The 21,135-nt window shown below is 47.3% G+C and overlaps 1 protein-coding gene across 2 annotated transcripts in view; it reads right to left on the bottom strand.

Moving 5' to 3' along the window:
* FAM178B (family with sequence similarity 178 member B) overlaps positions 1-21,135 on the bottom strand; it is a 116,477-nt gene that overhangs the window by 74,466 nt on the left and 20,876 nt on the right. For both annotated transcript variants that reach the window (XM_031028742.2, XM_081833434.1), the window contains exons 2-6: positions 12,169-12,238; positions 11,526-11,965; positions 10,194-10,255; positions 7,979-8,080; positions 2,447-2,599 (exon numbers count right to left, since the gene is read on the bottom strand). In XM_031028742.2, the coding sequence (XP_030884602.1) occupies positions 2,447-2,599; positions 7,979-8,080; positions 10,194-10,255; positions 11,526-11,965; positions 12,169-12,214 (803 nt within the window). In that variant the 5' untranslated portion in view covers positions 12,215-12,238. The remainder of the gene's footprint in view (positions 1-2,446; positions 2,600-7,978; positions 8,081-10,193; positions 10,256-11,525; positions 11,966-12,168; positions 12,239-21,135) is intronic.

Genomic DNA, 21,135 nt, shown 5'->3' with positions numbered 1-21,135 from the left:
ATCCCGGGGCTGTGGGCTCCAGGAGACGTGTTCTTGCACAGAAACCTGTGTAGGTGTGGCCCGGGAGGACGAGGCCCAGAGCCCAGGCGCTGAGGTCTCCCGCACCTGCCCTGCGCCCCATGCCAAGAGCACCCACTTTGGACTGCGGGAAGATGACACCCCTCCTCCCAGACGGGCAAGGAGACCTGATCTATTTCCAGAGGGGGTTCTTAAAACTCGCATTCACATTTCCCCCTAAAACCTCTGTTAAAAATGAGACGGAGTCATAAAATACAGAAGAGTGTAATAAGGAAAATAAAAGTTACCTGTAATCTCACAAAGTGTTAACTTTTTGTACGGCAAAACACTGAACCCTACTGCCTCTTGAGAGATCAAGTAACCTTTTATTTTCCCTTCGTCTTCATGCTTCCGGCCGAACACAACGGGGTAATTATTGAACCGCTATTTCCCTCTCTTGTGTCTGGGCTTGAGGTCCTTGGCACAAACAGGAAATAAGAGTGACCCCAAGGCTAAATGGTGACCTTCAGGAAGTGGCCCCTACCCACTGCGTAGCAGGGGCCCCCCGACCGGACCATGTGGAAGGCAGCGGGCATTCCTCCAGAAAGGCCCTGGGCTCCGGGCTGGCGAGGTCGCCTCTCCGGTCCCTCATTAGCATACTCGAGGGAGGAGGGTCTGAATTCCTCACCCCGGGGGAGCTGGCCGGCCACCTGGCCCCATTTGGCAGGGCTGCTCGGCCCCCAGGTCACCGCCGCGGGGGCCCTGTCGTCTGTCAAACACTTCCTGCCGGCCGTCCAGTCTGGGACAGGAACTCTGCTGTCACACAGACCGCGGCCTGCGAGGCAGCTCTGCCAGACGCCTGCCTCTCTCCTCTCCTCTCTCCTGTTCCTTCCCCGCCCCTCCCTTTTCTCCAGCGCCACTATCCTTTTCTCTTCAACCCTGGTTTCTTTTTTCCCCTTTTCATCACCCCTTTATGAGACACCTTCTCAGCATGGCGACGGCAGCCTTTACCAATATGCAGACGCTCAGGTCCAGTCCCCGCACGTCGCTTCCGGGGCTACGCTCCAGACAAATATCTGTGTATGAAGATGTTCTCTACCACATCGCTTATAAAAAAGCTCGAAGTAACATATATGCTGAGGAAAATGGTTAAATATGTTGAGGCATCAATGCTATGCAATGTTCTCTCACCATTCACATTACGACTAATGGTGACCTTAGGGCCTTGTTCAGATCCTGACTTGAACAACACAGAATACACATTTAGAGGACGACTGGGGAAATCTGAACACCGACTGATAGCAATGGTATGAAGGATTTGTAGTTTTTAGGTGGAATAATGGCATTTAAGTTATATCTAAGGATAGAGTCCTATCTTTTAGAGACAGACACTGAAGTACTTACAGATTCAATTAAATGTGTCTGGGATTTGCTTAAAAATAATCCTGAGGGGATAATGTTAGTGGGCAGGGGTAGAGATGGAACAGGATTGGCTTTGAGCTGATGGTTGCCGAAGCTGAGTGATGACTATATGGGGAATCATTACACTGTGCTCTCTATCTATACTTGAAACTTCCCATGATATGAGATGGCTTTAGAATTAGTGAAACAGACCTAAGGAAGCCCTGAATAGCTGGAAACCACCAAGACTCCTGCTTTCAAGAGACCAGAGATAGTTCAACCTCTGTGCTCCCCACGGGCTGGTGCGGGCCCGGCGGCCTCCTCCCCATCCCCCTTGGCCACCAAGGCCCAGCAGGGCGTCGGCCTCATGAGCACGAGTGGTCAGCTGCACTGAGTCCTGCGGGCTTTCTCTCTTAATCTCAGATAGATGAACTCACAACTCCAAGTGTTGGATGTGATTGTGGTCAAGCTTTTAAAATCCCCTTAAAAAGCAACATAGCCCATGGCTGCGTGATAACGTAAATTTCCTTCCACAGAGTCGAGCCACGGGGCAGATGTCCTAATGTTACACAGTGTGCACTTAGGGCCGGGGACAAACTTTTCAGTGTTAGTATCACACACGGACAGGAGAAGGGTGGTGTCTCCAATGAGCAGATGGAAGTGACGATGACGTGCTTTGGAAAACTGCTGGATGGCCCAGAAAGCGGCTCCAGTGTTGAGGGAGACATCACCCCAAAGGCATGTAATGGTGAGTCTGACTACAGTTGTTCTATGAAACTGGGGTGCGGGGGAGGAAAAAGCAATATGAATACATAAATATACAACCGACCTAATATTTACGACAATGTAGGGCTTTTTAAAAGTATGTGCATCCAAATCAGCAAATTAAATATCATAAGCAGACATGTGGGACTATTTCATCCCACAGTCCTGAAAGCTGACCTATCCAAACTGGCTCAAGTACAGCTTTGAATTTCCTCATTTGGGCCAGTCCTTATCATTGGGCTCCATGAGGGACCAGGCCTGGCCATCCCATGCCGACATTTACCTGACGAACAGTTCTTCCAGGTGGCTACGTGGCTTCAGCTGTGAACGGTCCAGGAGGCAAGGCAGGGGCTGACGCCTGGGTAGAAACACAGTCTCCCCGGGATGTACCGGTGGGATGACCTGCAGTGACACGGAGAACCTCTCCACCAGCATCCTGGCAAAGCAAGGAGCCGGAGAGGCGCGTGTCAGCAGGCGCACCTGGTCTGTAGCCTGGAGGGAGGCCAGGGAAAGCCAGATGGTGCCCCTGCCTTGCGACGGTGGCCTGGTGGGGAGAAGACTCGGGGGAGGACAGCGCCACCTGCTGGTAAAGGAGGAGCCTACGAGATGCAGACTCAGGAGCGCTTCCCCATCCCACTCTGCGTCCTGCATCCCAGCCCCTTCCTCAGGGCTTCAGGAGCCAGAAGTCCTGCTCCCAAACCCAGCACCGCCCATTGCCTTTGTTCAGCTCAAACTTTCACTGAGCACCCACAATATGTGGGTGCCAGGTGCTGAAGGATGAGTCAGGCGTGGGCTGCCATTGCATGTCTAGGAGAAGGGTAAATAAATCACCACAGTAGCCTTCAGCAAATGGGCTGACCACAAAACTGCCTACATGGTCTGCCAGGGGCGGAGGAGAGAAGCTCTGGGTGTGGCCAGGGTCAGGGAGGGCATCCGCCCAAGGAAGGAGCCTGGATGTTTCTTCTGGGACACCAGTCCTCAAGCTCTTGTGATCAGGAGGACTCCCCAGGGATGCCCAGATGCCCAGGCCCTGCCTTGTGAGTCTGATTAGTAGATCAGAGCTGGGTCCCCTGGACAGGGAAGGAACAGAGAGAAGAAGGGATACATTCTAACTCTACTGGGAGGGGTAAAAATTGTCAGGATTGAATGACCCATTTAAGAGGGAGTGGGGAAAAGGGAGGCAGTTAAGACAATTCCTAAGAACAGAAGTGTGTGTGTGTGTGTGTGTGTGTGTAGAGGTATACACACAGACGTATGCACACACACGTTCTTAGAAACATGGAACAGCCCCCCACACACACCTGACGTGCCCAGCTATGGGCTGGAGTCATCCCTAGGGGATAGGATTTGGGGGAGGGGGCAGAAGAGACATTTCCTGTTTACTTCCTACAACTGTGTTCTGCTTGATTTTGTGGAGACAGAACACACATTTGACAATAAAAACAGCAAAAGAGAACAAGCTACAAGCACTGCATCCCTTCCTGTCACCGGAGGACGGTGAACTCGGAGCGGGAGCAGCACTCAGGGCTCCTGTCGGGGTCTGGGACACAAGCAGCGGCTGCTGGAGGCGGGGCAGCTGGCAGCCCACCACTGGCCCCATGAGATTTGTCTCGCTTTCTGGCCACCGACCCGAGAACAGGTGCCGATGTTCATCACAGGGCTGTCCGGAGGCTGAAATGGCACATGGTATGGAAATGACATGAAAACACCGGGGAGCTTCTGCTCCTGTGGGTTTTTTGCAAGCGGCCTGTGCAAACCACCACACAGACGGGAAAACATTCTTCTGTTTTGTTCATTGCTTTGCCATTTCAGCTTTTGAGGATCTATGGCTTATGTTGCTCGTATATTAAGGAAAAGGTGCAAATTATTAAAAGTCTGTAGGAATTAGGCTCATCTGTAAAAGGGTCTTAGTCTTGTCCCCCAAACCATCACACAAAGGGACTTTTGTGATACTAAATATAACGTATGTGCATTATTAAGAGTTCTGAGATGACTCTTCCACGTCTAATTGGGGATTTCCTGTGCAGCCCCAAAGTGAGGATAAAGGATGATGTTAGGGTTGAAATATTCCCCCCTCCCCTGCCCCAGCACACACACACACAGTCTTTTAACTTTAAGAAATACAGAACGTAGGATGGCATCCATTCAAGATGCAAGCCAGTCCTTAGAGCATGAGGGGATGCTGGGCTCTGGGTACTTGTGGGTCTCTTCCACGGCGGGCATCCACGGCAGGCGTGTGACTCCTGGTCACAGACAACTGCTCTGGCAGATGGTGGCTGGCCCCCAGCCGCAGCCTCACCCCTTCCAGACCCACGTCCTTCCTTGGCCCCATTCAGGGATAGAAGAAGCTGCTGGCTTTGTGTATCAGTGAGTAATTTTCTTTGAAGCAGAGAGTCGAACTGTCCCATCAAAATGATCCCACATCAAAACCACCACCTCAAAGTGGCTGTTGTCAAAAAGGCTTTCTCAAAGTACTACTTGAAAATGTCAAGTGCCCAGAAAATCATCGGCGATTTCAGAGCCTGGGACACCTGGCTTAAGCCGGTTCCCTAGATAACTCCCTTTCTGTGGGGAATTTCAAAACACCCAAGTCATGACTTCCAGAAGCCTGGATGCACTCAGTAGAAACGTCAAGAGCTAAAATCGTTATTCTTGCTACTGAGATTTTATTTTTTATTTTTTTAAGAGTTTTTATTTATTCCTTTGAGAGAGACAGAGAGAGTACAAGCAGGGGGAGAGGCAGAAGCAGGCTCCCCACTGAGCTGGGAGCCCGATGTGGGGCTCGATCTCAGGACCTGGAGATCATGACCTGAGCTCAAGGCAGACACTTAACCATCTGAGTCACCCAGGCTCCCCGCTACTGAGATTTTAAAGAGGGTTTAAAAGGTTTCATTCCAAGGTTACGTATCCATTGAGTAGGAAACCTGGAAACAAATCCATGAGACCCGACTTAGAGAGACAACTGTTTTTATCACTTATGATGCCACCAAGGCACTCTTGCCCAAAGAGGCCTTTAGCCCAAACCCAGTGCTTCCACTCAGTCTCCACATCCGCCCTTCTGGGTTCGCTGTGCGCCCTGCATGGCACCCCTTCTCTGGGCCTCTAGGCAGCATGTTAGTAGCTCTCCACCTATGTGGGATGGCTCTTCTAATCCGAACACTCACAGGTGTTCACAGTGGAAAGTATCAGTGAGGAGGCTGGGGTCCTCCTAACCAAGGCCACGGGTCAGCAAACTGCCGTCTGTGGCCAACCCCTGCCCATTGCTGTAAACAAGGTTTTATTGCAACATAGGCATGTTTATTCACTTATGTATTGTCTATGGGAGCTTCCCTGTTACAACAGCAGAGTTGAGTGGTTGCTGCCACAGAGACTGCATGGCCCTCAAAGCCTAAATATTCACTATTTACAAATACAGAGTTTGCTAATCCCTGATCGAGTCCAGAGATGGTTATCAGAAAAACTTGAGGGAAAAAAAGCAAACAGCCAGCCACAGTGATGTTCATAACCATCTCTGGGCAATAAAAACAATGTAAACCATTTGGGGGTCCTAAAATGGAAGCCCCAAAGAAGTCTGTAGGTTGTCACTCAACATTCCCTTAGTAAGTGGAAGCAGAATGCTAACTTAGAGTGTGCACAAAAACTTGACCTATCACTGCTTAGACCAATGCTTAATAGCCTAACTCAGGCTGACAGAAAAAAAAGGCAAGCCTGGACAGGCAGATGATCTAGGGCATGTTCACCAACCTGCCCTCAGCCACATGGCTGAGGTGACCTCATCCCCTGCAGTCCACCCCAGCCCCTCTGCCGCACTTGGTTCCTGAGGGAGGGAGGGAAGGAAAGAGGGAAGGAAGCAAGGGAGGAACCAATTAAAAGAAAGAAAAGAAAGGGAGACATACAGAAAGATCTATCCTGACTCTACTTCCCCCTTCAGCTACTGCACATTTTTCTCTTTCGACCTCTCCTCCTGTTCTCCTATGGGCCTGTTCCAGTCATGTTCACCCCCAGCACTCCACCAGAGCTGCTCTTGTCAAGGTCACCGTGACCTCTACATTGCCCCCTTGAGCCCGTTTTCTCTCTAAACTTGCTCTCCAGGTGAGCTCATCCAGTTTGTGGCTTTAAACGTCACCTTGGTGACTCCTGCGCCTGCCTTTCCGAAAGAGGGGATCCAAGACGTCTCCTTGGTCTCGCCTCGGGATCCCCCAAATGAACTCTTGACCTCACAAGTGCCCCCACTACAGCCTTCGTCACTTAAGTCTTCCCCAGTTTAATTACACAACTCCAACCTTCCAGGTGCTCAGGCCCAAATCCTGGGGGGGTCCCCTCTGATTCCCCTCTTTCTCCCATACACTCCATCCAGTTCATCAACAAATCATGTCAGTTCTACCCTAAAAATATATCCAGACTGTGCCTACTCCTCACCACCCACCCTCCCTCCCAGCCTCTTACTTCTCAGAGGATGACTGCCATGGCTCATTTGCCCCGTCTCCTTTCTTCTGCCCTTGCACGCCGCCCCCCTCCGCCCCAGGCTCCCCAGTTTATCCTTGACATGGCGGCAGAGGATCCTGTTCAGAGCGGTGGCGGCTAGCTCACAGAGAGGAGAAGCTCATGCATTGAGCCCACTCTTGGCCTCCCTGACCTCCTCTCCCCAGCCCTCCCCTCCATGGCTGCCGCTCTGCTCTCCCTGCAGGGCCCCCAGAGCTGCCTCTCATCTCCTTCACAGTGCCCTGCTAGAAGCCAGCCACCTGCTCATCGAGGTCTTCCCTGATCCTTATGCACAATCTCACAGGCCTTCCATGCTCCTCCCGCCCCCTCTCTTCTTTATCCTCTCTCCTGAGCACTTGTTACCTCTCTTCGCTCAGGAGGACAGAGATTTCTGTCTGGTTTTGCTTTTGCTGTATCCCCAGAGTCTGTAACCGAGCCTGGTACAAAGTTGGACTCGGTGGGTGTTTGCTGGTTGGCTGGCCGGACAGACAGTTGGATAGATGGATGGCTAACCGGGTACCCTGATGATGGATTCAACTGTGGTCTCTCGGTGTCTCTGAGACCCTGTAGTACAGATGAGACCAGCCCTCCCTCCAGCCAATGGCCCACTTAGATCATGGCCAGCAGACACTTCCCTCCCCTCATGACAGCACTGACAAAAGCCACCTTCTTTTCCCCGGGTGGCGGGGGTGGGGGTGATGAAAAATGTCACATGGCCACATTCTCCCCTTTAAAGACAGTTTTCTCTTAGACTGTGGTTTTGTAGAGTTACTTCCCCCAAGAGACCTGGTTCCATAAATTTGGGTGGACAGTTGGGGCCGAGTAGGCTGTGTTTTCCTTTCTCTGCATCCTCAAAGGCCCACACTGAACCCTGACACACAGTAGATGATCCAATATTTCTGGAATCAATGAATGAATGTAGGGGTTTTCTTGAATGTTGGTTTAAGAAAAGGAGGCAGCTTGGGCGCCTGGGTGGCTCAGTCGGTTAAGCGACTGCCTTCGGCTCGGGTCATGATCCCGGAGTCCCGGGATCGAGCCCCAATCGGGCTCCCTGCTCAGCGGGGAGTCTGCTTCTGCCTCTGACCCTCCTCCCTCTCATGTACTCTCTCTCTCTCATTCTTTCTCTCAAATAAATAAATAAAATCTTTAAAAAAAAAAAGGAGGCAGCTTGAGAACTTATAAATACATACAGATTGCTGGTTGAAATTCTGTCTGAAAATGAGAGCCAGTCAACACTTAAATCCTCTGCCTTGAGAGGCAGGTGCGTGGACTAGCCCCCCCCCGCCCCCACAAGCGGCCAGGCCCTTGCACCTCTCCTGCCCACGTCTCCCACCTGTGCTCAGGTGTGAGCGGCGCTTCATCCTCATCCAGATCCAGGGAGCTGAGGTGGGGGCGATGCTGCAGAAGCACCTGCTCTCGCTCCAGGGCCTGGTCCCTGCGGGGAGCAGAAAGCCAGTAACAGAGGTCAGCACTGTCCCCAGTCAAGCGACCCAGGCACTGGGCTGCAGACCCTGTGAACATGTCAAGGCCTAGGAATAGGGACACTTCCCTGCACTCCTGTGTAAAGGCCCTCAACATGAGACCTGGGTGGGGCGGGGGAGAGGCATCACATCACATCAACTGTGCTGTCTGGTTAAGCGGACAGGAGCAGACAGGCCTGAAGGAAAATTTTCACCACACAACTTCAAACCCGCCTTTGTGTACCTTGTTTAGGATGTGCCCACTTTTTTTTTTTTTGTAAAGATTTTATTTATTTATTTGACAGAGAGAGACATAGCGAGGGAGGGAACACAAGCAGGGGGAGAAGGAGGGGAGAAGCAGGCTTCCCTGCGGAGCAGGGAGCCCGATGCGGGGCTTGATCCCAGGACCCTGGGATCACGACCTGAGACGAAGGCAGACGCTTAACGACTGAGCCACCCAGGCGCCCCAGGATGTGCCCACTTTTTGACACATCCGGGCCTGTGCTTAGCCTCTTCTCCTCCTCCCAGGGCCTGGCCACACTGACCTGGAGAGGCCCCCCAGGCTCATGGCTCCCAGAGCCCCTGACACACGGCCTGCCTTTCCGGCCCCAAGGGCAGCCCTTCCAGGTCCTGCTCATTTCCTTTTCTCCCTACACTTTGGTCTCCAGCCTCAGAGGCCTGTCCCCACCACAGCCCTGCACGCCAACCATTATCTTGTTGGAATCCTGACTCCCTCACCTCCCTCCCGCCCGAAACACACAAACCCCTGAGCAGGCACTGTCCACCTTCGGCTTTCTTGATCCTTGGTTCCTCAACAGCCTGGGAGCCTCCCCAGCTGTTGCCCTGCCCCTCCAGGTGCTTGCCCTAGCTTTGCCCAAAGGTCCTCAGTTCTTAAAGACTTTGCCTCCAGTCCAGGCTGCCATCAGGAGTTTGGATCCTCCCAGCCAGTGACAACTGAATGGTTTCCAGCTGAATGTGCCCGGACCTCTCCAAAGCCACATGTCTGGGTCTGAATTCCCTTCCACGCAGGCTCCAGAGTCCCAGCCACCCAGGTCAGCAGACTTATCATAGCCCCAACTGCCTTCCTCCCAGGGCCCCACCCCATCACCGTTCACCCTACTTCCTCTCTCCCCATTCCCATCCATTCTCCATAATGCAGCCTAAGTGATCTCTGAAACACAGCGGGAAACACATCACTACCCACTGAAAATTCTCCCAACTCAACCCTGTGTTCATGAGGCCTCTCGTGACCCAACTCCGGTTCACATCTTGGCTGCACCTCCTGCTATGTCGACCCCCAACCCCCACTCCCCAGTGCCGAGAATTCCAGTTCTAGTCGGCCGCCAGAATATCTGTCATACCCACCTTCACATGTGTGGTCACCCAGGACGCCCCCCCCCCAAATCTCCTAATTCTCCTAGGTTCAAAGATAAGGATACCTGTGGGGAGCCTTTCCTGACCCCCAGGTTAAATGAGGTGCCAGTATTCCAGGCCCCTCCACAGCCACTTCACAGCATGGGAAATACCAGAAGCATGAGGATGCATGTCCAGGCGAGCAGGGCTGCCCCATCACCTCCACGTATCCAGTGCCTGGCGAGGGCCCAGTAGAGCAAGAATCTCCCAGTGCCGGGTGCCCTGATGACCTTTACTTGCCCACACCACCGGCGTGGCAGGGCTCAGGCTGTACACCTCCGTCAGGGCCACCTGCCTTTTCCCCTTCTCGCCCATGGAACGCTTGAACGGGAGCCAAGAGGCCCCCACACGGGCATGAACTGGGCAGAAGAGAGCAAGGGATACCCCCTGCATCCCACCCACACCAACCCAAGATTCACAAGCCCCCCTGAACGAGGGTTCTGTATGTGGCAGAGGTCTGGGGCTTTCTGCCTTCCAGATGACCCCCTTTGACCTGACTACCGTTCCCCGTGCTCACTATTACTCAGAGCACACAGGGTGCTCCAGGAGACACGCTGTGATGGAGTGTGCTCGATCCTGATGGGAATGTGCTAGACGTCTTAGAGGACAACCCCCCCAAATCGCTGCCAACCCCACAGAATGAAGACCCCACGGTGGACCTCTTCCCACACTCACCGCTTCTCCTGCAGTAAGTAATCCAAGCTATTGACGTAGCTCTCTGAGGCCCCAAAGGTGAACTGGAGAAACAGGACGTGAGAATGGGGGACAGAGAAAAAGACAGAGAGGGGGGGGAGAAGAATAAAATTAATCTAAATTAAGCCCTTTATTTATCTAGTTTATGTTTCTGAATAGGCAATACCCTCACATGATTAAAAACTCGGGAAGTATAAAAGCATGCGGTAAGCTGTCTCCCCGCACCTGCATCCCCAGCCACCCAGGGCCCTCCTCACAGGTGTTCACTCCTCTGGGTGCTTTCAGAGACATTTTATCCACAGACAAGCAAACAGTCATACATCACAGACTCCCCCCCAACCATAACGCATATGGTAGCAAACTATGAACCCTATTCTACCCTTGGCTCTGTTCAATTAATAGTGTGTCTTGAGGGTCATTCCATATCAATACTAAAAAGATAAGTTAAAAAAAAAACACTTTCAGGGTACTCTAATGTAGGACTAGAACATAATGTATTAATTCCCTAGTGGTAGGCATTTAGATTATTGACAATCTTGGGCTATTATAAATAATTAAGACCAGGGATGCCTGGGTGGCTCAGTCGGTTAAGCGTCTGCCTTCGGCTCAGGTCATGATCCTAGGGTCCTGGGATTGAGTCCCACATTGGGCTCCTTGCTCAGCAGGAAGCCTGCTTCTCCCCCTGCTTGTGTGCTGTCTCTCTGACAAATAAATAAGGTCTTAAAAAAAAAAAAAGACTTCCCACAAGAAGAAAAAACTTCTACTTAAAAAGAAAACCAAACAAAACAGATAATTAAGCCCTATTCTCAAAATAAATTTCCTGGATCCATGGGCCCCTAAGTGTTCCTAGTCTACCTAGCAAGAGCTGTTTATTCCCACCTAGCTTAAAGTTCATCATTGAAGTTTCCATTTAGACATTCCAATCCACTGGACCAGAGTCAGCCCGAGTCTTAGTGCCTGGCCTAACTTAGACCCAGGCACCAAGGTCCCCCTTTCCCCAAGGGGATAACCTCAACCTTAGGCACAAAAGCCTTGAAGGCTCCCATACAGAAGCAGCATCAAATTTGGCACCACCCAAGCCATCTGTTAGCAGAGGTTAGCAGCAGAAATAAGGGGAGAGATGCACCCCAGCCACAAGGGTCCAAGGGCTGGGGAGAGGTGGGGGGTATGCGGTTGAGGAGGGATAGTTAGGGGGAGGTGGCCGATGAAGGGCAGTTGGGGTACGGCCAAGGAAGAGTGGCCAAAAAGGGAGTGGCCAGGGGGTGACTGAGGAGGGGCAGCAAGGAGAGGAGGCCGGGGGCGCCGCTGGCTTACCAAGCTGTGGGTGTCCACCACTGGAGCTGCAGCCTTCTGGCTCGGGCCTGCCATGTTCCAGAACGGCTCCTCCAGTGAGGCCAGACTCCCCTGGGGGTCCGAGTCCTGGGGCTCCTGCTCTAACTCCTCAGGCAGCTGGTGGGCCCATGTCCTCAGGGCCTGTGGCCCTGCCACACCCACCCACCTCGGGGCTTGGGCCCCCCTGCTGGCCGGCGGTACCCTCAGGTTCAGGAACTCAACAGGTGGCGGGCTCCAGTCAGTGGGGAACATGTTCCTGGCTGCATGCACCTTGGGCTTCTTTGACAATGTAGGAGTTGGAGCTGAGGCAGGACTGCTGGAGCGCCGGGTGGGGTGGAGGAGCCCCTCGTGCAGGGGATGGTCGAAGCAGCTGCCCTTCAGGCTGGGCAACAGGAGGGGCGCCACTTCCACTTCCTGGACCCCTATGGATAGGACAGAGTATTGTGGTACCCCCACTCACCCACCACCATCCCGGCCACTGTGCCATGCTGCATGAGGAGAGGGGGCAACTCCAGATTGATGTGGGCAGGGGAATGCGAGGGGAATCCCTCAACCGTGGGTTGTCCGCTCCCTCATGGCCTCAGGCCTCAGAACAGCTCTACCTGTGCAGGTGAGAGACACCTACCTTCGTTCTGAGGAAGGGCTGACGCAGTCTTCTCAGGCCCGGCCATCTGCAAACTGCTGGACTTTCTGTCCTGGAAGGAACTGTCTGTCAGGTGACGTGAGCCGCCAGAGGAAAGCTAAATGCTCTGAAGTTCTAGGTACCCTATGGAAGAGGGCCTGGGCCCACTGGTGCCCAGGAGGGAAATCCCCCTCCAGCTCTACCCTAAGGACCAAGCACGTGCACCATGAAGACCAAGTTGCTGAGGTGAAAGGGGCTCAATGTGACCTCTCATTTCAAGGATGGGATAGACAAGTGTATGGACATCAACTTTTTTTTTTTTTAAACTTTTATAAAATCAAAACTAGCACAGCTTAACAGAAAAGATGTGTTCTGAGATGACATTCTGCATGTCTCGTTTGCTCGGTGTCACCCCTATAAAGACTGTTTGCTCACAAGGGGTAGGCCAGGGCTCTCTAGTCCCTGTCATTTTCCCAGAATCAGCACAGACCTGGCACACAGTAGGGTTTGATGCATTTCTGTTGAATGAATGAATGATTTAAAGAGATACCCAGGGCTGACCCAAAAAGCTTTCTTCAGCGTTAGGAACTGTCCGTCTACAGCTGAGATGGATCATGCCTCACACACAGACATCTCTCATCATTTCAGGCTTAGGATCAGATAAACTGAAACGTACGTGAAAGGCTGATATCTGAATGAGCTACTTTCCAAAGGAAACAACCATTTACAAAAAACACAAACACTAACTCAACAAGTGTTCAAACCCAACCAAAGTGGAAGACATTCAAATCAATATGCCTATGAAGTATTCTTTAATCCTAATGAAATCATTAAAAAATTAAAAATTTATGATAAATGTTGATATGGCTGTGAGGAAATACATTTCTGCTGGTACTCTAAAATGGCTTATTCTTGGGGCACCTGGGTGGCTCAATCATTAAGCGTCTGCCTTCAGCTCAGGTCATGATCCCAGGGTCCTGGGATCGAGCCCCGCATCAGGCTCCCTGCTCGGCGGAAGCCTACTTCTCCCTCTCCCATTCCCCCTGCTTGTGTTCCCTCTCTCCCTGTCTCTCTCTGTCAAATAAATAAATAAAATCTTTAAAAATAATAAAATGGCTTATTCTTTTTAGAGAGCACGCTATCAATATACAAATAACTACAAAATGTTCATACCTGGGATTAGGGAATCCCAGAAACCTGTCCCTCCACAAAAGCAATAATTAAGCTAACAAAACCTGTCAGAACCAACATTTACAGAACTCTGAAATTTAACAAGAAAGTAACAACAAGCAGGGAAAGGCTTAATGAAGAAAGAAGCTGCTAAATTTCAGTACAGTTGTGTTCTGGATTTTGAACTTACCTGACTTCATCCCCCACCCCCAGTTAAGAGGCAGCTGGTGGGAGGCTGTGTTCCTGGTGTGGCTTTGCTGGTGACAGAGAGGGTAATATAAACTCCGTTCTCAAAGAATTGTGGTTGTATGTTTTGATCTGTATCCTGGCTCCCTGAGGGATCAACTCAGGGTCTTATCTTTGTTTTCTCTCACTTGGAACTTTCGCAGGGCTGAAGTGGCCTCCTGGGCAGCATTTGCTGAAAGCATTTAAAGGCAAGTCTACCAGCCACAACTACCCGGGGCAAGGGATAACAGGTGAGGCAAGCAGCAGGGCATCTGAACGGCCTGAAAAGGAAGAGGCTGAGGAAGGAGATACACGGAGGAATAAAGATTTTAAAAACTCCCACATAAACCAGAGTCCAGAAGGCCACATGCATGCCCAGGGCTAATGCATGTTTAGGAAAGACCCCAGAAGATGGTAAATGTTAACCTCTGGCTAATCATTAGGCTCCACATAAGCAGGAAATGAAGGCGAAGGCAGAGTTGCCTAAGTAAGGCCTGCCTAAGCTTTGAGGGAGTACTCCATCACAGAACCAATCTGCAAAGACCAGAAGAGTTTTATTGTGGTGGCGGTGGTGGCATTTAAGGAATTTTCTAACTACTTACCAGTTAACCACTAAGCTTAAGGAACAGTGACTTCAGTGACCACACACAACAAATTACTAATGTCTTTATAAAAATAGTTTAGAAAAGTCATTAAACAATCAACTACAACTCACAACCAGCAACGGCAATTCATACTGGCGGGGGGGTAGTCCTATTTTCAGGGTTACTGCATTATAATATTCAAGATGAACAATTTTCTTTCTTTTTTTTTTTTTTAAAGATTTTATTTATTTAACAGAGAGAGACATAGCGAGAGCAGGAACACAAGCAGGGGGAGTGGGAGAGGGAGAAGCAGGCCTCCTGCAGAGCAGGGAGCCTGATGTGGGACTCGATCCCAGGACCCTGGGATCATGACCTGAGCCGAAGGCAGATGCTTAACGACTGAGCCACGCAGGCACCCCTCAAGATGAACAATTTTCAACAAAAATTACAAGGCATGCAAAGAAACAACAAAGTATGGTCCATTCATAGACCAAAAAAGAATGAAAGAAACTGTCCCTGAGGAAGCCCAGGCATTGGACTTACTAAACAAAAACTTTACATCAACTGTCTCAAATATGCTCTAAGAACCAAAGAAATGGTGAACAAAGAACTAAAAGAAACCAGAAGAGAATGAGCTCTCATCAAACAGGGACTATCAATAAAGATTTTAAAAATTATAAAAAGGAACCAGACAGAAATTCTGGAGTTGAAAAGTACAAAAACTGAAATGAAAAACTAAGCAGAAGGCTTCAACACCAGATGCAGGCTAGCAGAAGAGAGAATCAGTGAACTTTTATAGAGGTTAACTGAGACAGTCAATTCTGAGGCACAAAATGAAAAAAGAATAAGATGAACAGAGCCTCAGAAACCAGTGTGACACCATTAAGTACACCAATATATGCATAATAGGAGTTCCAGGAGTTGAGAGAGAGATGGAGATAGAGATGGCAGGGGTGGAGGGGGACAGAAAGAATACTGCACTTCCAAGAAGCTCAGAAAACTCCAAGTAGGATAAATTCAAGGAAGTCCACACCTAAATACATCATACTCAAACTGTTAAAAACCAGTGAGAGAATCTTAAAAGCACGAAGAGAGAAATGATTTATCACCTACAAGGAAGTCTCAATAAGATTAACAGGTGATTTCTCATCAACCCCAGAGATCAGCAGGCAGTGAGATGAAATATTCAAAGTGCACAAAGAAAAGACTGGGGACCAAGAATGCTGTACCCAGTAAAACTATCCTCCAAAAAATGAGAAGATGAGATATTCCCAGATAAACAAAAACTGAGAAAATTTGTTTCTAACAAATCTGTTCTGCCAGAAATACTAAAGTAAATTCTTTAGGCTGAAGTGAAAGGATATTAGAAAGTAACTTGAATCCATACGAAGAAAAAAGAACAGTGATAAAGGTAACAACATGGATATACTTAAAAGATAGTATAAATGTTGGTTTTACTTGTAACTCTTTTTCTCCTGATTTAAAAGACAACTGTAAAGCAATAATTACAAACCTGTCTTTGATGGGTGCCCAATGTCTAAAGATAAAATTTGTATGACAACAACAGCACAAAGGAGGGGTGGGAATAGAGCTATATAGGTGTGAAGTTTTGTATCTTATTGAAATTAAGTTGGTATTAATCTGAACTAGACTGTGAACTATGTGATATTTATACATAAATAAAAAAGGCAAGTACTACTATATTTTTGGTTTATAACTCTTTTTCCCCCACGGGATTTAAAAGACAAATGCATAAAACAACAATTATACATCTATGTTAATGAACACACAATGTTCAAAGATGTAATTTGTGACAATAAAAACATAAAGGGGAAGGATAGAATTGTATAGGAGCAGAGTTTTTTTTATACTATTGAAGCTAATTTAAACTAGTTTGTTATAAATTTAAAATATAAATTATAATCTCCAGGATAACCACTAATAAAATAACTTGCAAATATAGAGAAAAGGAAATGAAGAAGGAATCAAAACAATACAGTACAAAAAACCCCAATTAAACATAAAAGAAGGCAGCAATAGAGAAACTAAGGAACAAAAAAGATATAAGGTATATAGGAAACAAAATAGCAAAATGGCAGAAATATTTTCTTATCAGTAACTACTGTAAATGTAAGTGGATTGAACTCTCAAATCAAAAGGTAGATCTTGGCAAAATAGATGAAAAAACATCTGACTATACGCTATCTGCAAGAAACTCACTTTATAAACAGATAGGTTGAAAGTGAAAGGATGGAAAAGATACTCCATGAACACAGAAATCCAAAGAGAGCTGAAGTAGCTATCCTAATACCAGACAAAACAGATTTTAAGTCAAAAATTACAATGGGACAAAGAAAGCCATGACATATTGATATAAGACTCATTCACCAAGAAGGCATAATAATTATAAACATTCATGTACCTCAAAAGAGAGCTTTGGCAGAGTTGAAGGGGGAAATAGTTATAAACTGATAGTTGAAGAATTCATTATCATACTTTCAATAATGTAACCAGACAGAAGATCAAAAGAAAACATAGGACTTCAACAACACCATGAACCAACTAGACATAAAAGGCATCTACAGAACTCTTCACTCTTCACTCTTCACAGAGCAAAGAGTATACATTCTTTGAAAGTACACACAGAATTTTCTTCAGGATAGATCATATGTTAGGCCACAAAACAAGTCTCAATAAGTTTAAGAAGATGGAAATCCTTTATAAAGTATCTTTCCTGATCATAATAGAAACTAGACATAAAAAAAAAAAGGAAAACTGGGAATTTCACAAATATGTAGAAATAAGACAACAAACTCTTAAACAACCAGATCAAGGAAGAAATCATAAGCGAAATTAAAAAATACTTGGGACACCTGGATGGCTCAGTTCATGATCCCAGAGTCCTGGTATCGAGTCCTGCACTGGGCTCCTTGCTCAGAGGGGAGCCTGCTTGTTCCTCTGCCTGCTGCTCCCCCTGCTTGTGCTCTGTCTCTCTCTCTGACAAATAAATAAAATCTTAAAAAAAATACTTAGAGGAAAGTGCAAACACAACATACCAAAACATATGGGATGCAATGAAAGCAGTGCTCCCAGGAAAATTTATAGCTCACAAATGTCCATCAACCACTGAGTGGATAAATAAAATGTAACACAGCCACAAAATGGAGTATTATTGAGCCTACGTTAAAAAAAGAAATTGAATCAGTAACCTAACTTTATACTGTAAGGAACTAGAAAAAGAAAAGCAAACTAAACTCGAGGCTTGCAAAAGGAAGGAAATAATAAAGATCAGAGGGGAAACAAAAGAAGAAGAGAATAGAAAAAATAATAGTCAACAAAGCCAAAAGTTGGTTCTTTGAAAAGACCAACAAAGTTGACAAACCAAACTAGACTGACCAAGAAAAAGAGGAACTCATATCACTAAAATCAGAAATGAAAGTGCAGACATTACTATCAACCTTAGAAATAAAAATGATTAAAAGGGAGAATACTATGAATAACCGTACACAAACAAATTAGGCAACATAGATGAAATGGATGAATAATACGCTTAGGAATAAATTTAGCAAAGTTTAAACTCTGAAAATGACAGAACATTGTGGAAAGAAATTAAAGAAGACATAAATTAATGGAAAGACATCTTGCATTTGTGGATTGGAAGGCTCAAGATCACTAAGACTGTAAAACTCCCTGAAGTGGTCTACAGAATCAATGCATCCCTGTCAAAATCCCAAAGGCCTTTTTTGACAGAAATGGAAAAAGCGATCCTAAAATGCATATAAAATCACAGGGGACCCTGAAACAATTTTGAAAAGGAAAAATAAAGTTGGAGGACTCAAAGTTCCTGATTTCTAAACTTACTACAAAGGCACAGTAATCAAAACAGTGTGGTACTAGCATAAGGGTAGACATATCATGTCTAGGTCATATATCAATGAACTAGAACTGAGATTCCAGAAATAAACACATACATCTACGGTCATTTGATTTTTAACAAAGATGCTAACATCATTTGATGGAGAAAGAAGAGTCCAGCAAAAGTGCTAGGACAACTGGACATCCACATGCAGAAGAATGACGCTGGATCCTTGTCTCACCCGACACCACACACAATAATTAACTCAAAATAAATGGAAAACCTAGGGGCACCTGGGTGGCTCCGTCAGTCGAGTGTCCGACTCTTGGTTTCGGCTCAGGTCATGATCTCGGGGTTGTGGGATCGAGCCCCATGTGGGGTTCTGTTCTCAGCATGGAGTCTGCTTGAGATTCTTTCCCCTTTCCTCACCCCCCACCCCCGCTCCTCCCCCCGTTCACACTCTCTATCTCAAAGAAATAAATAAGTAAAATCTTTTTAAAAAATGGAAAACCTAAATATAAGCATTAAAACTATACAACTCTGAGAAGAAAACACAGGAGTAAATCTTCATGACTCTAGGTTGGGCAATGGTTTCCTAGATATGATACCAACAGCACAGCAACAAAAACAAAAGAATAGATACATCGGATTTCATCAGAATTTAAAGCTTTTGTGCTTCAAAGACTAGGTCAAGAAAATGAAAAGACAATCTACAGAGTGGGACAAAATATTTGCAAATCATATAAATCTGATAAGGGTCTAGTATCCAGAATATATGAAAAACTTACAACTCAACAACAAAAAGACCAAAAAAAACCTGTTAAAAAGTAAGCAGGAGGAGCGCCTGGGTGGCTCAGTCGGTTAAGCCGCTGCCTTCGGCTCAGGTCATGATCCCGGGGTCCTGGGATCGAGCCCGGCATCGAGCTCCCTGTTCGGCGGGAAGCCTGCTTCTCCCTCTCCCTCTGCCTGCCTCTCTGCCTACTTGTTCTCTCTCTTTCTCTGTCAAATAAATGAATAAAATCTTTAAAAAAAAAAAAAAGTAAGCAAGAGATTTAAATGGGCATTTTCAAAAGAATCTATACAAATGGCCAAGGCACATGAAAAGATGCTCAGTGTCATTGGCCACTTTATTAGGGAAGTGCAAATCAAAACTATAATGAGACGCCACTTCACACCCACTAGGATGGCAATCAACCAACCAACCAACCAATCAATAACTAGTATTGGTGAGGATTAGAGAAACTGAAGCCCTCACCCACTGCTGGTGTGAATGTAAAATTGTACAGCCACTGTGGAGAAGAGTCTGGCAGTTCCCGAGCAAGTTAAATATAGAGTTACCGTATGACCAGCAATTCCTAGGTACATACCCAAAACAAATGAAAATAGGTACTCAGACTAAATCCTTGCATGTGAATGTTCATACAGCCAAAAGGTGGAAACAGTGCAAATGTCCATCAACTACTGAATGGATAAATAAAATGTAAGACAGCCATAAAATGGAGTATTATTGAGCCACAAAAAGGAATGAAGCACTGATACATGCTGTAACAATGGATAAACCTTAAAATCATTATGCTTAGTGAAAGAAGCCAGACACAAAAGGTCTCATATTGCATATGATTCTCTCTATCTGAAATGCCCAGAATAGGAAAATCCATAGAGAGGGAAAGTAGATTAGTGGTTGCCAGGTGCTGAGTGCTGGGGTGTGAGGGGGAGGGAAGGAGTAATGGGGAGCAGCTGCACCAGGGGTACAAGGTCTCCTTTTTGGATGATGAAGACATTCTGGAACCCGACAGTGCTAACGGTTGCACGACACTGTGAATTTACTAAATGCCCCTGAATTTTAAAATGATTAAATCGTAAATTTTATGCTATGTGTATTTTACCACGAGAAAGGATAAATAGATATATAAATTATCCATGGGGGGGAAAAGTACATGTAAACTAATGTCAAGTAAGTAGAGGACAACACAACTTGGCAGAAATCATGGATTAAAAAGAGAAAAGTACTGGGGCGCCTGGGTGGCTCAGTCGTTAAGCGTCTGCCTTCAGCTCAGGTCATGATCCCAGGGTCCTGGGATTGAGCCCCGCATCAGGCTCCCTGCTCCTCCCCCTCCCTCTCCCACTCCCCCTGCTTGTGTTCCCTCTCTCGCTGTGTCTCTCTGTCAAATAAATAAATAAAATCTTTAAAAAAAAAAAAAAGAGAGGGGAGGGGGGTGGGAGGATGGGTTGGCCTGGTGGTGGGTATTGAGGAGGGCACGTTCTGCATGGAGCACTGGGTGTTATGCACAAACAATGAATCATGGAACACTTCATCTAGAACTAATGATATAATGTATGGGGATTAACATAAGAATAAAAAAAAAAAAAGAGAAAAGTACTTAGAGATATAGGAAATAACCATATTAAGTAAAGGATTTATGGTCTGTAATTTTTGTACAATGGCTAAAATAATAAAATATTCTAAAGTTGTGCCTATATCAGTACTGAAGGGCAGCATCAGATGCTTCTAGTGGACCAGCGAGATAAGGATGATGCTGAAAATTATCCTCTGCCCTGGTTCTGGCACCTTGTCCTCCTTTGAGCCTTCAGGGAGGTGTTGCCCATGACTGCCCATCCTTCCATTCACCAGTGGAATTTGTTTCTGGTTTTTCTACCTTAAGAAATAACGAGTTTCGGGCGCCTGGGTGGCTCAGTTGGTTAAGTGACTGCCTTCGGCTCAGGTCATGATCCCAGGGCCCTGGGATCGAGTCCCACATCGGGCTCCCGGCTCAGCGGGGAGCCTGCTTCTCCCTCTGACCCTCTCCTCTCTCATGCTGTTTCTCTCTCGCTCGCTCTCTAATAAATAAATAAATAAATAAAATCTTTAAAAAAAAAAAAAAACAGTTTCTTTTCCTTCTACCCCTTTTTCCTTCCAGTCCTTCCTGAACATTGCTTCTGATTCAACCTTCCCAGACCTAGGGCATCAACTCAGTTGTGTAACTTCCTGGCTCAGAAGCCATGGCCAGGCAAAGGTGTATGAGGGTTCTTCAGAGGGTGATGAAAATATTCCCTATCTTAACTGTGGCAGTTGTTACTCAACCTATTACATTTGTCTTATTGTATTAGGGTCCATCCCCAATGACCTCATTTAGC

The sequence above is a fragment of the Leptonychotes weddellii genome, chromosome 10 (assembly GCF_054177405.1).
Source record: "Leptonychotes weddellii isolate Sample4059 chromosome 10, ASM5417740v2, whole genome shotgun sequence".
NCBI classification, from domain to species: Eukaryota; Metazoa; Chordata; class Mammalia; order Carnivora; family Phocidae; genus Leptonychotes; species Leptonychotes weddellii.
Note: the sequence above shows the minus strand (reverse complement) of the source record. Positions and strands in the feature narration are given on the sequence as shown.